This window comes from Dendropsophus ebraccatus, chromosome 12 (assembly GCF_027789765.1).
Source record: "Dendropsophus ebraccatus isolate aDenEbr1 chromosome 12, aDenEbr1.pat, whole genome shotgun sequence".
In the NCBI taxonomy this organism is placed as follows: Eukaryota; Metazoa; Chordata; class Amphibia; order Anura; family Hylidae; genus Dendropsophus; species Dendropsophus ebraccatus.
Genome location: NC_091465.1, coordinates 42,464,317 through 42,478,590, shown reverse-complemented (window position 1 = coordinate 42,478,590; position 14,274 = coordinate 42,464,317). Strand labels below are relative to the sequence as shown.

The 14,274-nt window shown below is 42.2% G+C and overlaps 1 protein-coding gene across 6 annotated transcripts in view; it reads right to left on the bottom strand.

Moving 5' to 3' along the window:
- Positions 1–8,800: 8,800 nt before the first annotated feature.
- The window catches only part of SIDT2 (SID1 transmembrane family member 2), a 53,299-nt gene continuing 47,825 nt past the window's right edge, over positions 8,801–14,274 (bottom strand). For all 6 annotated transcript variants that reach the window (XM_069948749.1, XM_069948754.1, XM_069948750.1 and 3 more), the window contains 8 exons: positions 14,053–14,189; positions 12,571–12,679; positions 12,391–12,467; positions 11,619–11,665; positions 11,241–11,346; positions 11,038–11,148; positions 9,970–10,083; positions 8,801–9,846 (listed from right to left, as the gene is read on the bottom strand). In XM_069948749.1, the coding sequence (XP_069804850.1) occupies positions 9,784–9,846; positions 9,970–10,083; positions 11,038–11,148; positions 11,241–11,346; positions 11,619–11,665; positions 12,391–12,467; positions 12,571–12,679; positions 14,053–14,189 (764 nt within the window). In that variant the 3' untranslated portion in view covers positions 8,801–9,783. The remainder of the gene's footprint in view (positions 9,847–9,969; positions 10,084–11,037; positions 11,149–11,240; positions 11,347–11,618; positions 11,666–12,390; positions 12,468–12,570; positions 12,680–14,052; positions 14,190–14,274) is intronic.

The following is a 14,274-nucleotide window of genomic DNA, read 5'->3' as shown; positions in this document are numbered from 1 at the left end:
TGCCTACTGGAACACTAAATCCTACACTGACACTCTCCCTGACCAGCAGCAGCTCTGTCCCTGATCTCACACCGCATCTGAAGCGAGCACTGCCGGCTGCGCGTTTTATATGGCAGGGTCATCTGATCTGGCCAACCAACCAATCGCTGTTGTCGACATGTATAGGTCCCACGTGATCGCAGGATGTACCAAAGAGTCTCCTGCATGTCTATTGGCTGAGAAATAGCGCCCTAACTTACAGGAAATTAATGATGAGATTTTCTCGAGTATCGCGAGATGCTCGTCTGAGTAACGAGTACCATCAAGTACCCTAATGTTCGATTGAGTACCAAGCTCGGACGAGCATGCTCGCTCATCGCTACTAAGGAATATTTAAAGAGCACATTCTGGAATTAGATGTAAGGTCTGCATTTTGTTTCGAGAAGCAGGAACACTTTTGCCAATGGGCTGAGTTTAGAGAAGTGAGCTGCAATACTAGGCTGCCCATGGACAAGAGCAGTGCTATGGCTGGATCTTTATTCTAATTCAGGTCTTCCTCTAAGTCAGGGATGGGGAAACTTCGGCCCTCCAGCTGTTGTAAATCTACAACTCCTATCATGCCTGGACAGCCAAAGATGTGTGCAGCCGCCATCTTTACAAATTTGTTACAACCTTTTCAAAAAATGTGAATGTGTTGTGAACCAGACCTTTTACAAAGTTCTTGATGAATCGTGCTTCACAAAGTTTGGGTCGCTCATCTCTACTTCTGATCCACTGGACCAGCTGCACTGGAGCCGCTCCTTTGACCTGGCAACTTCTAAGGCCCCCTTCACACATCCGGAAAATCTGCCCAGATTTCTTACCAGGAAATCTGGGCTGATTTCCGGACCCATAGGGGTACATTAGTGATGGACACCCTTCAGGATTTTTCCTGAAGGGTGTCCTTTACGGAAAATAGGAGAGGATTTTTTAGATCCTGTCCCTTTTTTGTCTATGGGAGCTATGGAAAACAGGCTCTTTCCTTATGCACACCAGGACAGTGTCCGGAGTTCCGGATTGGCTCCCTGTGTGGTTTCCCACCATGGGTGTTACAGTTATATACACCCTTCGCAAAAGTCTGTACTTATTGTATTATTGTGGTGATGAAAGTAGTTCTAAAGTTGTCGCTCTAATATATATGGGTCTTTGGAAACTGCACAGCTGAAGGATGTACAGGGTTATTGTTACTTTATGTGTCACCACAATCTGTAGACCAGCAGGAATCTGTTTTTCTTCTCTCCTATCACCTCTCTCTTTATTTCTTCTGTTGCACTTTTCGCCCACTCACAGTGCACGTTAGTTACACTTGGGAAGTATGTCATGTGGGAGACAAGAAGAGTAAGTCAGTCTTAGCTAGAACCCCATATGGGAAGGATGCAAGACAGTACACCTCTACCAACTCTTTTACTAGTACCGCTACACACCACAATGCACTGTTAAACCCTCTTAGGAGAGGACAAACCAGAGACAACCTCATCCTATGCAGAGGACAAGGAGTGTCACAGAGCAGGACAGTATCCACAAAGGCCAAACTGATCAAGATAGAGCAAAGCAGCAGTAAGCCTAGGAACTCAGCAGGAAATCCTCAACATTTCGCTCATCCCAGGTAACAAGGTCTGGGGCCTATGTCACCCTCTAGGAAAGTTCAGCCGAGTCTAGTGGGCATAAGGTGGTGTGAAGACTAATTCAAGGTCAATACACAGGCACAGGTGGTGTTCTTCTTCTTCTAAGTATTCTACCTCATCCTCCAACATCCCGGCAGAGCACAGTACTACCAGGGTTGAGACTCTCACGGAATCCTCCTCTCTACTACTCTGCTTCTTTGCATTACTCAGCACACAACTCAGTCGACACGACTATATCCTACACTGCACTTCTACTACATATTTGTTGGTTGTATTGTCAAATATTTATTTGGAACCATTGTCAAGTGTATTATCAAGTGCTTTATCGAGAAAAGCCTCATACTGTTGAGAGGCACCTTTATGACCTGCTGCACATTTGCAAGTAAAACCAGCTTAGCCACGTTAAAGAGACTCTTTGTTTACTCGCTTTCCACCTTCACAGCACACACCGCAGCCTTGGGACACTTCCCCTTTCTGTGGGTGGCGGGACCACTAGTCTAAGAGGGTCATTACACCACTCTGGTCATCCGTGAACACATCATCACAAGGGACCCGGTAGCAACCAGTCAGGACACTGACCACAGGGGAAAAGGGTACAACCGGCCTTATAAAATAAAAGCAGGCATACCAGCACACCTATGTGCCCATCCGGCACTGGCGTCACAACACTCTAAAGTCCTGCTGTATCTCAGCCATCCACTACAGAAGTGGCGTCACACCTCACGATCTAGCAAGTGACCGGTCGCTCCTCCGACACAACACCAGGTTCCCCCTCTAGCGTCTACTGTCCTGGCCTCTACCCGACCCCGGTTCACCTTTCAAACCTTTTTTCCAACCCCAACACACCCCATCACAGCGGTGATCGGACCCACAGCACCCCTTTTTCCTCCCGCCGCAGTGCGTTGCTGATCGGGCACCCGGTCTGGCATTGTCGTTCCCTCCCCCGGGACTGATATCAGTGGCCCTGGCCTCCTGCTGCTGCCCAACATTCCCCCCTCGCCCATCTTCTATGCATGCCCAGCCTCTGGACAGCAACCTCCTCCCTCCCCGGGACCACAGCAGGCATCCCTAGCCCACCCTCGGAACTCACCTACTGCTGCCATCGCCTCCAGCCAGACTGCACCAACCGCCCAGCAACCCCCACCACCACCACTATGGACGGGAAGACCAGGAACCAGGACAAGTGAGATCACCCCCCTAGAACTTCAACTCCCACCATGTCCTGTTAACAGATCATGATGGGAGTTGTAGATCTGCAGCCTGTGACCATCCAGGTTCCAGAACAACAACTCCCACCATGACCTTTCAGCAGGTCAAAACTAATTACTGTCAGGAAATCCTGATGCTTTCCTGATGCCATTTGAGGCCTCCTGATCTGCTCAGGGTTTCCTGACAGTAATAACTGACACGGACGTGTGAATAGGGCCTAACAGTTAAGTGCAGCTTCCACATCCTGGTGTGGGATAAAGGACAAAAACCTGGAGGGTACTTAGATTCACTCCTAAGTTTTGCCCAAGTCAGACCTGATGGGCAGCACAGCAGGTCCACCCCTTTTGCACATTTCGCACTTTTTCCATAGTCCTTGGGATAACATATGACTAGGTCCAAAATCACTGTATACAGACCCAACCTAAATTATACACACACTCCACATCCAATATTGTTGTTGAAAGTTTGTAAAAAATGAAAGAGACATTCAGATTGATAACCCAGGTGTTATTGTAACAATCCATTACCCATGATGTTTAGGCATTAAGATTCTCCCTACACTGGGTCAGGATTGCTCTGAGCGAAGGAATTTGGAAATATAGGAGGAGATTTATCAAACATGGTGTAAATTGCAACTGGCTCAGTTGCCCCTAGCAACCAATCAGATTCCTCCTTTCATTTTCCAAAGAGTCTGTGAGGAATGAAAAGTGGAATCTGGTTGCTAGGGGCAACTGAGACAGTTTTACTTTACACCATGCTTGATAAATCTCCCCCATAGAGTCTCAGCCAGCTGGTCATCCTCATTTATTGAAAATTGTGCTGCTTCTGGAATTATTATTCATAGGAAAATATATATGTTAATTTTCAATCAGCTAATAAAACAAACTGAAGACAATTATAAACACAAACAGGGTCAGTCTGCATCTACTACAGCCGGCCCTCTCATCAAACATGGCTGATCCAGAACTTCCTTATCTGCTCCTTGTTCTTCCCTCAGGTCACATGTTCCAACTGTCAGGTTCGTCTCCCTTGGAAACAACACAGCCTTAATAACACAGACTATTTATTACAGAACAGTGACATCTTGTGGCCAAATACCAGTTATATTTTCCTGGTTAAAGACAATGCAGCTGTTTTACCATCTCAAAGCAGCATATACCATCTCAAAGCAGCATATAATATGAAATTGCAAAGTACAATTGATGTGGCAAATAAGGGCTCACTTGTGTCAGTAGGTAAAAAAAATTTAAGCACTATGGCCTTTTAAACACGAGGAAGAAAAAACAAAAGTGCAAAAAATGAAAATTGTCTGTCATAAAAGGGTTAAAATAAAGTTGCTACAATAAAAAAAAAAGTGTTACAAGGTCTCATTTGCATGCATATACCTGATGACATCATAACATGATGTCATAAGGACATAGCCCTTAATACAGTGTGTTGGGCTATCCAATGTGTCAGTTCTAGTTTTTCCTTTGAGGAGGACAGTTCCGACTGTAAGCGACCAGTGGCTACTGGAAGCCTTTTATATTATTGGATTTGGTCTTTTACAGCCAGGATGTGGCTGCACTTGCCAGTAATCTTTCTTCTGATTGGCCTTTCCTGTGGTGGCATTCCTGAGGAGGCCAGGGATGAGAAAGTCATGATGAAGATGATGGGTAATTACTTTTCTTACTTTTATTATCATTTCTGTAAGAAGATTCAAAGAATAGATGAATAAGGAGAAGTAATGATTGTTTCTGTATTCCCATTCCAGATCAGCACACAATAACCATTGTTGTGCAGAGACAAGAAAAAGTCATCCTGGACGACAATGAGATGTTATTCCTGGCAGTTTTGGGGGGTGTCTTCCTCTCCGTGATTGTTTCCATGCTATGGTAAGTGACACTTATAAGATTCTAATGGTAGAACTAATATCTCACTTGTTGATAGCGCACAGCAAATAACTGGCCTTCATATTTCTCTCTTTCAGGTTCGTCATATATCGGTGCCAGCAAATCCCACCCAGTCAGACATTGGAGGAAGTCATCACAGAAAAATAAAAATGAATCCCTCTATTGGCCATACAACTATTGGGAGCTGTAATTCCATCAGCAGGTAAGGACGTCACAGTGATGACCAGCTCCTCTCTGTAGACTCTCGTACAAATGCTGCAAGATGAAATCCTTATTTTCTGTCTCTTTTCAGCTTCCCAATAACCTCTATAACATCTGAGGTTCTCCTGAAGACTCGTCTCCTGTCCTGACTCCATAGAACACAAGATTCCTGCTGCCTGGGAAACCTTCACCTCATCCAGGATTGTACAAGTGAGGACGCCCATCCAATAGATGCCTTCTTTACTCTTCCTAGCATCATGCAGCCAAGCCTCCTCTCTTCTACACAAATAGCCATTTATTTTTAACTGAATATTAATTCAGAATAAATTGATTTTTTTCATCTGTATTTGTATTTTTATTTCTTTTATTCCACTGGAAAATATCTGCTGTGTTGTACAGAAGGTTTAGGCCTACAAGCGGAGGTGCATAGAGAATGGGCTCAGACACTGATGGGGTTAAACAGCTAATATTTACTTGCGAGTTAATGGGGTCTCTCACTCTATAACCTGATTGAAGATTGGGGGATGTACAATTTTCCAGGTTGAAATTCCAGGTTACACAACTGTAACTTAGATGTTTTGTCACCAATCCAAGGTCTTAACCAAAGAGCAAAGGGCCATGGTTCTGGTGGCCAGCCTAGTTTCCTGGGATGCAGCGGAACAAAAAATAACAAAAAACAATGAACATATTAATAACAGAATAATAATATTTATTTGTATAGCGCCAACATATTCCGCAGCTCTATATTGATTTATTTTGAATGAACCAGGGATCTTATCCCTGTCATACCCTGCTTCCAGGCCTTCCTCACACTCCAATGCATTTGGTCAGACCTTTCTCTTATCGCTCCTTGAAAAAAGTCTGATGAAACGCATTAGAGGACCGTTACTTTGTAAAGTAACAGTTAATTTTTGGTAATTTGATTTGGTTGCCCTACACATTTGTTTATGTAACAAAGAGACCCTAATTGTAGTTTCTGTTCATATGTAGTAAAACCTCGATAGGTCAATTTTCATAGTATAGGCACCTACAGATTGAGGGTGGGAAGAAGCTTCATTGAACCAGGTTGTTGGCTTATACATGGAAAAACTTGCCGACAGATCTGCCTTACATACATACATTTTCAATAATCGACGGCCAACAGCTATGTATTCCGACCTCCCCAGACATATAAATGCTCGAACCAACCAAACATCCATGTGTTCTCTATTAGGATTGGTAAGCCACAGCTCAATAGCTCTGATGCTGGCTTATCCCTCCCGGAACAATAGGGTTGGGTGGTGAAAAATACTAGAGATAAGCGAATCTCGAGCATGCTCAAGTTTATCCGAACCCGAGCGTTCGGCATTTGATTAGCTGTGGCTGCTGAAGTTGGATAAAGCCCTAAGGTTGTCTGAAAAACATGGATACAGCCAATGACTATATCCATGTTTTCCACATAGCCTTAGAGTTTTATCCAACTTAAGCAGCCCCTGCTAATCAAACGCTGATCGCTTGGGTTCGGATGAACTCGAGCATGCTCGAGGTTTGCTCATTAGTCAGTGGGTGGTGAGGAGACCACTATACATCTTAGATAGTGTCTAAGGCCCCTTGTACACATCAATGTCAATTAGATTCTCGTTACACAGTCTTCACAGCGGCTTTTTACGAAGGTGTTGTCTTCAGGAGCCAACCCATAAAGGGTCCACTATCATAAACTTTTGCAGAGCTCAAATAAAGACACGGACATTACCTCTTTTTTTTTACAGATATCTTTTTGCCTTCTCATTTCAGCAGTATAAAAATCAACAGTAAAATAAATGGATAAACAATAGCAGTGCCAGAGATTAAGAATGGGAGGAAAAGGAGATCTCCAGTGAACGCCATGTATCACAAAACCACTATCAACAAAGAAATCCCAAATACAGCTACTGTAATGTTTTCTGCATCATGGTTACTTAGCCGTCATGTGGAAATTTAATGGATAAGCCAGTTCACACTGGTTATTCATCATCGTACATGAACATGCTTAACATACAAGGTAAAGTGATCTACATCGGACCGGATTAGTAAACATACCGGGAACAAGTCAAAGAGGGGAAAAATAAAGAAAAAAAACACAATTCACCTGTTTGTGCTGTAAGAGAACAGTCACTTTTCATTTTTTGTAACACTTATTTCTAGTGCAAAATGTAGGATTGAAATAAATAGCTAACAATGTAACAATGCAAATATTTGTTTAATCAAACTTGTAGGACTCGTCAAGTTAAAAGTTTTTGCAAATACATTCATTAAAGAGGACTTGTCACCCGAGAGGATGGCGCCGAGCCTGCCTGACCCCCGGATAACTCCCCTTTCCTGCAAGTCCCGCTCCTGGACCAGGTCCCCGGACGGCGATATCGGCGCCAGAAGGTGAGCGTGCGCAGTATGCTAATTACCTGAGATGAGTCCGATGCCAATACAGAATGACTGGAGCATGTGCACGGCTTCCGACGGCAAGATCTCCGTCCCGGGATCGGGTCCAGGAGCAGGACTTATGGGATAGGGTAATTTTCTGGGGCTCCACCGGGGAGTCGGGCAGGCTCAGCGCCGTCATCCCAGCCGATAGGTTCCCTTTAAGCTTATATATCTGCTCTTTCCTTCCCATTGTTCACAGCTCTTTTTCTAGGTTACTCTGCTCTAAAAGCAGTGGTGTGGCAGGTGTATATAGATAGATAGGTGTGTGAGTGTAGACGGCACTGTTCAGCAATAGCTCCGGTGGGTGCACAGCCCTGTAGGAGTTAGGGCCCTATTCCACCGGACGATTACCGTTAAGATGATCATTGAATCGTTTGAATCTAAACAATAATCGTTTGTTTGAATAGTAGTTAACGACTAACGACCGAACGAGAAATAGTTGATCGTTTAATAAGACCTGGACCTATTTTTATCGTTGCTCATTCGCAAATCGTTCGCATTGAATAAGAAGTCGTTCGGTCGTAGTAGTGACTAACGCAATAGCAACGACAAGACGACCGCAAGAACGATCAAAAGTAACAATTATCTTTCCATGTAAATGGGCGAAAGATTTCAGGTCTTTCGTAATAGCAGTCGTTTAGATCTTATGCGAACGATAATCGTCCCGTGGAATAGGGCCCTTAGACAAAGTTTCAGTTTCTCAATGAAACCTTATGTGTTGCTTTAAAAAGGTTTCATTGAGAAACCGAAACGTTGTATCGCACATAATGGGTTCATTCACTATATCTGGAGTGCCGCCTCGTTGCTACGTTGTATATATATATATATATATATATATATATATATATATATATATATATATATATATATATATATATATATATATATATATATATATATATATACACACACACAGACACACACACACACACATATATATATATATATATATATATATATATATATATATATATATATATATATATATATATATATATATATATATACACACACACACACAGACACACAATCACATACATACATACACACTGTATAATATACCAGCCAGATCACTGCACAATTTAATGCACAATCTGCTTGACGACACCATTCCTGGTGGTTTCTGCCTGCCCGACCTGACTTGATTAATAAAATGAAAGTAATAACAGGTTCCCATTAACCCTTTGTAGGAATCTTCCAGGCAAAGGAAACTTTTACAAATAGTATAGTTATTTATATAATGGTCATTGGTCTCAACCGTAGATTATCAAGAATTTTCAGTAATAAATGCGTAACACGACATGTAACTTAAGAGCAAGGATGTTTGTGCTAGTAAATGCAGAATACTGCAGGATCTGAAGGTTTCCTGAGGAAACATCAAGTGTTAGCAAAACTATAAGACACCCTTAAGACAGCAGGAAGGATGTAACACAATTTTATTATTTCTAGGTATCGGTTCATTTGAGTACTTTGATAGGTAAGGAATATTTAAAGAGGACATTCTGGGATTAGATGTAACGTTTGCATTTTGTTTCTAGAAGCAGGAACACTTTTGCCAATAGGCTGAGTTTGGTGTTGCAGCTCACTTTCATTGAAGAGAAGTGAGCTGCAATACTAGCCTGTCCATAGACAAAAGCAGTGCTATGGCTGGATCCTTATTCTAATTCAGGTCATCCTCTAAGTGCCCAAGTGGCTGGGCAGAAATATATCACAGGGACATAACATGATTGTAAACTTACATGTCAGAGCTTGAGAATCTCCATTATATTTAATTTTTTGGACTCAACATTGTAAAGTATGAGATCCTGCAACTAGGAATCAAACATTACATTAGGTTTATTAGTTCTAGTACATCCTTGGAGTTGAACTCGTTCTCAGCAAGTAAATGTAATGATAAAGACACCAACCCCTTACATAAAAATTGGCAATAAGAAGAACTGCTCCATACTTCCTTGATCTGTGTGTCCTTGCCATCCAGTGTCACTGTTGTATAAGTGTATAATTTCTCCCATTGTTCGTAGATTACCAGCAGTTAGAAAACCATGAAAGTTCATCTACGTGATTTCAGCTCTGCAGCATAAAGCCATATAATGGCTGAAAGGCTAGGCCCACAATAAGCTCAGTTTTGACAACAAAAAACACAGCACTGACACCGTGTGGCCAATGTGAAAAGTACAATGTCAGACCAAAAAGGCCGCCTCTGTGTCCTAGCGGAAATCTGTAGCACCTCAGGTTATCCGAGCTACAGGTGTCCTCAGAAGCCATCTTCATGTATGTGTAACTGGACGGATAGCTTTTCTCCAGGTTGGTTTTTCCTCTCCATTACCCTGTGAGAGCACTGAGGTGACAGCTCAGACCTACTATCCTTCACTAATAACAAGTATAATCCATTGCAGCATAACTCAGAACACATAAATCTTGTCTCTCTGTACATCATCCAGATCATCATCCAAAACCAGCAGGACCTAGGAAAGAAAAACACATGTCACACGTTTAAGGGGAACGATCAAATAAACCATTCTGCAAGCCTTCTCCATAGGTTATAGATCAGCACTATACAAAGACATACAATATATAAGAGCACTTACAAGAAACGAACCAAACATTGCGATGGAGGAGAGGAAATGCCAAATATCATGGTCATCGAAGAATCCAAGTAGGATACAATCTCTGTTGTGTTCTCGAGATTCAGCCGGTGTTTTCTGAATATAAAACAGATGTTAGTGGGTAAATATAGTTGATGCTATGTCTGCGCACTCAACGGAGGGGGTGGAGGGGTTATCAGGTTGCAATAATTTTTTATGTTTATATTTTATGAAGCTAATTTTTTTTTTTACAGTTTCCAACACAGGTAGAAAGGATTTAACATATGTTTTGGTGTACCATATCAGTGCTTTGGGACGTTTCAGTTATTTACGGCTTTTATCAGCTTGGTATACTGTGCTCATGAGTTATAGGGGACACCGCATGTGGGAACTGGATTGAAGTAAGTGATGGCGGCTGGACAGCAGTGATATGGTCCCACATCAGTGATATGGTACACCAGAACGTATGTTAAATCTTTGCTACCTGTGTTGGGAACTGTAAAAAAAAAAAAAGTGCATAAAATAAAAATATAAAATTTAATGGCAACTTGGTTAATGGGCAAATGTCATGAATACAAAAATGTTAAGTATTATAATATTCCATATATTTCAAGGTGGAGATGTGGCCATTAACACTGAAAATTATGGACATGGTCTGCCGCCTGTCACTCTGAGCGATAGGAGCTACGGCAGCAAACCACTGATGTCTTCAAAGGGTGGACCCAAGACTATCTAAGGATCATCCGGGCAGCCCTACCCACAGTTTCCTGCAACATTAAACCCCCCCCCCCCCCCCTCACCACCACCATTCACTGTTTGCGCGTGTAACGGCAGAGGGAGAGGAACAAGGAAGTGAGTATACGTTACTCTGCATTACAGTATGCCTCATGACACCTTTCTATGGTGCAGGAGGAAACCATGAATAGATAAAAGCAAGCAGGACAGGCATGTAGATCTCAATATGTAGCAATGTAAGACTGAGCTGCAAAAATGTCCCCCTTCAGCATGTTTAGCTTGTTATGAAAAAGTTGTAAATCAGGAGATTCTGCATAAGCAATTATCTAGTCTTACCTGCCAGGTACTGAGTCCTTGGAAGAAGAAGAACAGAGCAAATCCCCAGACCACTGATGTGCAGGCGATGCAAAGCAAGGGCAGAGGAAGGATCCTTTCTCCACTGCGAAGCTAGTAGTACAGATGGGAAGCAGACACTGTAATTATGGATACTATACCAGAAAACAATTCCCAAACTATCTCAAAAATACTTTCCTTCTCACCTTCATGATGATGTAGAAAGCAAAGTAAAGCAGCAAGTTGCAGAGTCCAATGGCAAGAAGGTAAGAGGCAAAATCATTAGGTCGTACAATAAGGCCATATGCTGCCCTGAAGAAAGAGAGAAGACCTGTGTTACTGGCTGACATCACCTGACTTGGTGCTGTGATAATATGAATGTCATGTCATGAATGTCATTTCATTATCTATAGAAGTATAGAAATTTCTACTATAATGATCTTTGGATTAGACTCCACTCCTGGTTTCAGCCAATAAAAACTGCATCAAGATGCAAAGTGTATACCGGGCCTATGTTTTTGTTTCTGTCAATTTTCTAACATTCTCTTCAGGAAACATGCCTGCAGAAAAATACAGATACTTACAAAGACCAGTTTATGATGTTCCCCATCACAAGTAGCACCATGCGGTCCTGGAAAAAAAATATACAAGGGATAGGTTTTTACTTTAGGATTGTTAATACGATAAATCAAGAGAGAAAGAGAGGAAAAAAGAGAAAAATAAATGGAAAGAGAGACAGAGAGATGAAAAGAAGAGACATGAAGAATGATGAAGAGAAGTAGAGGAGAGAATGAGAGATGAAGGAGATAAAGTGAGAGGAAAGATGGGAGGGAAGAGACGGATAAAGATACAAGGAATGGAGAGAGACATAAAAGGAAGACAGAGATGGAAAAAGAGACATGGAAAGAGGACAAGAGAGAACCATAGAGAGGTATAAAAAGGGGGGGGAGGAGAGAGAGAGAATGACACCAAAGAAAAAACGAGTGGCACACTCAAATTGCCAATGCACTCCGCTTCTGATTTTCTTGGCTTTACACAATGCCATAATAACTTTTCAATTCACTTTGCCAAAGATCCATATCTCTCAATATAAAATTGAGTGAAGTCTTTACTTTCTTGGAGAATTATAGTTTCTCTTCAGCCCTGGCATTTTGGCCGATAGTAGGCAGACATGTAGAAAGGAGCAGCAAAGAAAAGACAGCTGCCCAAGACATGCACATAGACAGTCACTTACCCTCAGATCCCTGACTATATAATACATTTATACACATGTAGAGAAAGAAGAAATGATATGATGAAGCACCTAAATGTAAGATCCACATAAACAAATGGAGCTGGACACAAGGAATTACTCACCACATACATCGGGGGGCTGCACTGCCTCACACAGTCTGTGTATAGAACCTGCAGGATACGTCGGAAGATCCCAGAATCTAGAAGTAAAGTGAGACAAGAAAGGGAAGTGATCAGAACATTATTAAAAGAGGGATGATTGCTAAAATGATTTTTCTCGTCTTTAGCCAGCTTGACATTTACCAAATCTCCAGCGGCCCATATAATAAAGCTGAGTGCTCAGGATTAATGTAAAGACTATATGAATCACAGAGAACACAATCCAGAAAATCGTGTTTCCTTTCCCAAACACCTAAAGAAGAAGGAAAAAAAATGTTAGTAGTACTACTTGGAGGAAATGGCTTGGTAGGGTGCCACACATTTTTGCTGACTATATTGGCCAAAGAGACATATGTGCTATGGTGGTTCTGGTGTAAACAATTTTATTTAAAATGGGCACTGTCTTATCTGAGAAAACAACTGCTATATGTTTGGCCACTAGGTGTGTTACATGTTTTTATATCGCCATCCACTGACCATCTCTAAAATCTTTTTGTCTTCGGCAATGATCTTGCTGAGACGAAAAGGAGGAATTTCGGGCAAGACAGTCTGAGCAGTGATCATGCTCCTGACTGTCAATGAAAAAAGGAGTGGGTGAGAGCCACATGCCCAGCACAACTCACTGTTAAGAGTAGACTGCACTCACCACATGGTGACAGCAGGCAACTGCACAGCAAAACCAGGAGCCTGAAGATACAGACATCTTAAACATTGCAGCCAGTCTGTGGCTTGTAAAAACCTGTAATTATGTAGCCATCTCACCATTATGGTGTCCTATGACAGCAGGCAGATTGTTACTGTCCTTTTTTCTGTACAACACATGCAGTATACAAAGAGGAGGGCAAAGGTGACCAGCCTGCTGGGGAGTCCAAGAGCAGCCAAGCACTGAGGGCCCAGCCTAGCTCTGCATCATGATCGCCCTTGAAATGCCCTCTACATTTTAATAAACATCAAGTTAAAGGAGTTATCTGGTTAGGTAAAATATATGTTGAATCATTCCCCCTCCTGGAGACTAACAATTCCTTTCATACATGTCATTACCTTATCTGTCTCCTTCCCAGTTTTGAGCTTGCTGCTTTCTGCTAAAAATACAAAAAATCTCTTTCTGAGCTGTTCAGTCAGTCTCTACTCTAGACTCCCCCCACCCACCCACCTTACCTACTGCGAGGCTCATGTAAACAATATCCCTGACCAGCTTTTTATACACTGTGTGAACTCTTGAGGGTAATCTAAGGTCAAGTTACTTGTGACTTTATTGTGAATAACCCCTTCCTGCTGTACAGAGAGAAGAAAATGTGCAGAAACAGCAGGCCAGGGAGCAGTTTACATGAGCTGTCCCAGAAGCGAGGGGGGAGGAGGGGGTTGAGAGCAGACACAGACTTTTGTGTCTTCAGCAGAAAGCAGCAGGGTCAAAACTGTGGGAAGGAGACAGATAAGGTAATGATGTGTATGGAATGAATTTTTAGTCTCCAGGAGGTGGATGATTCAACATATATTTTACCTAACCAGATAACCCCTGTAATTTACAGCAAGATAGTACAGTCAAAAAACCAACAAAAGAAGTAATTTACAACAGTACAACAGTCAGCCTGCAGCTTCACTTTAAGTAACATAAAATTCACTTACTACCCCAAGGACAGAGAAAAAAATGACAATGGCTAGGCAAGCATAGGCACTGTAAGCGCTAGCATTAATATCCGGGTGTCTCTTCTGATACAACTTCAGCATGCACAGTCCGGCAATCATATACATGAAGGAAGTATCTAAAAAGAAAAAAAAGAGGAGGACATTAGCAGATGTGTTAAGAGAGATTTTTGCAAGTGAAAGGTTTATTTCCAGGAGTGACTG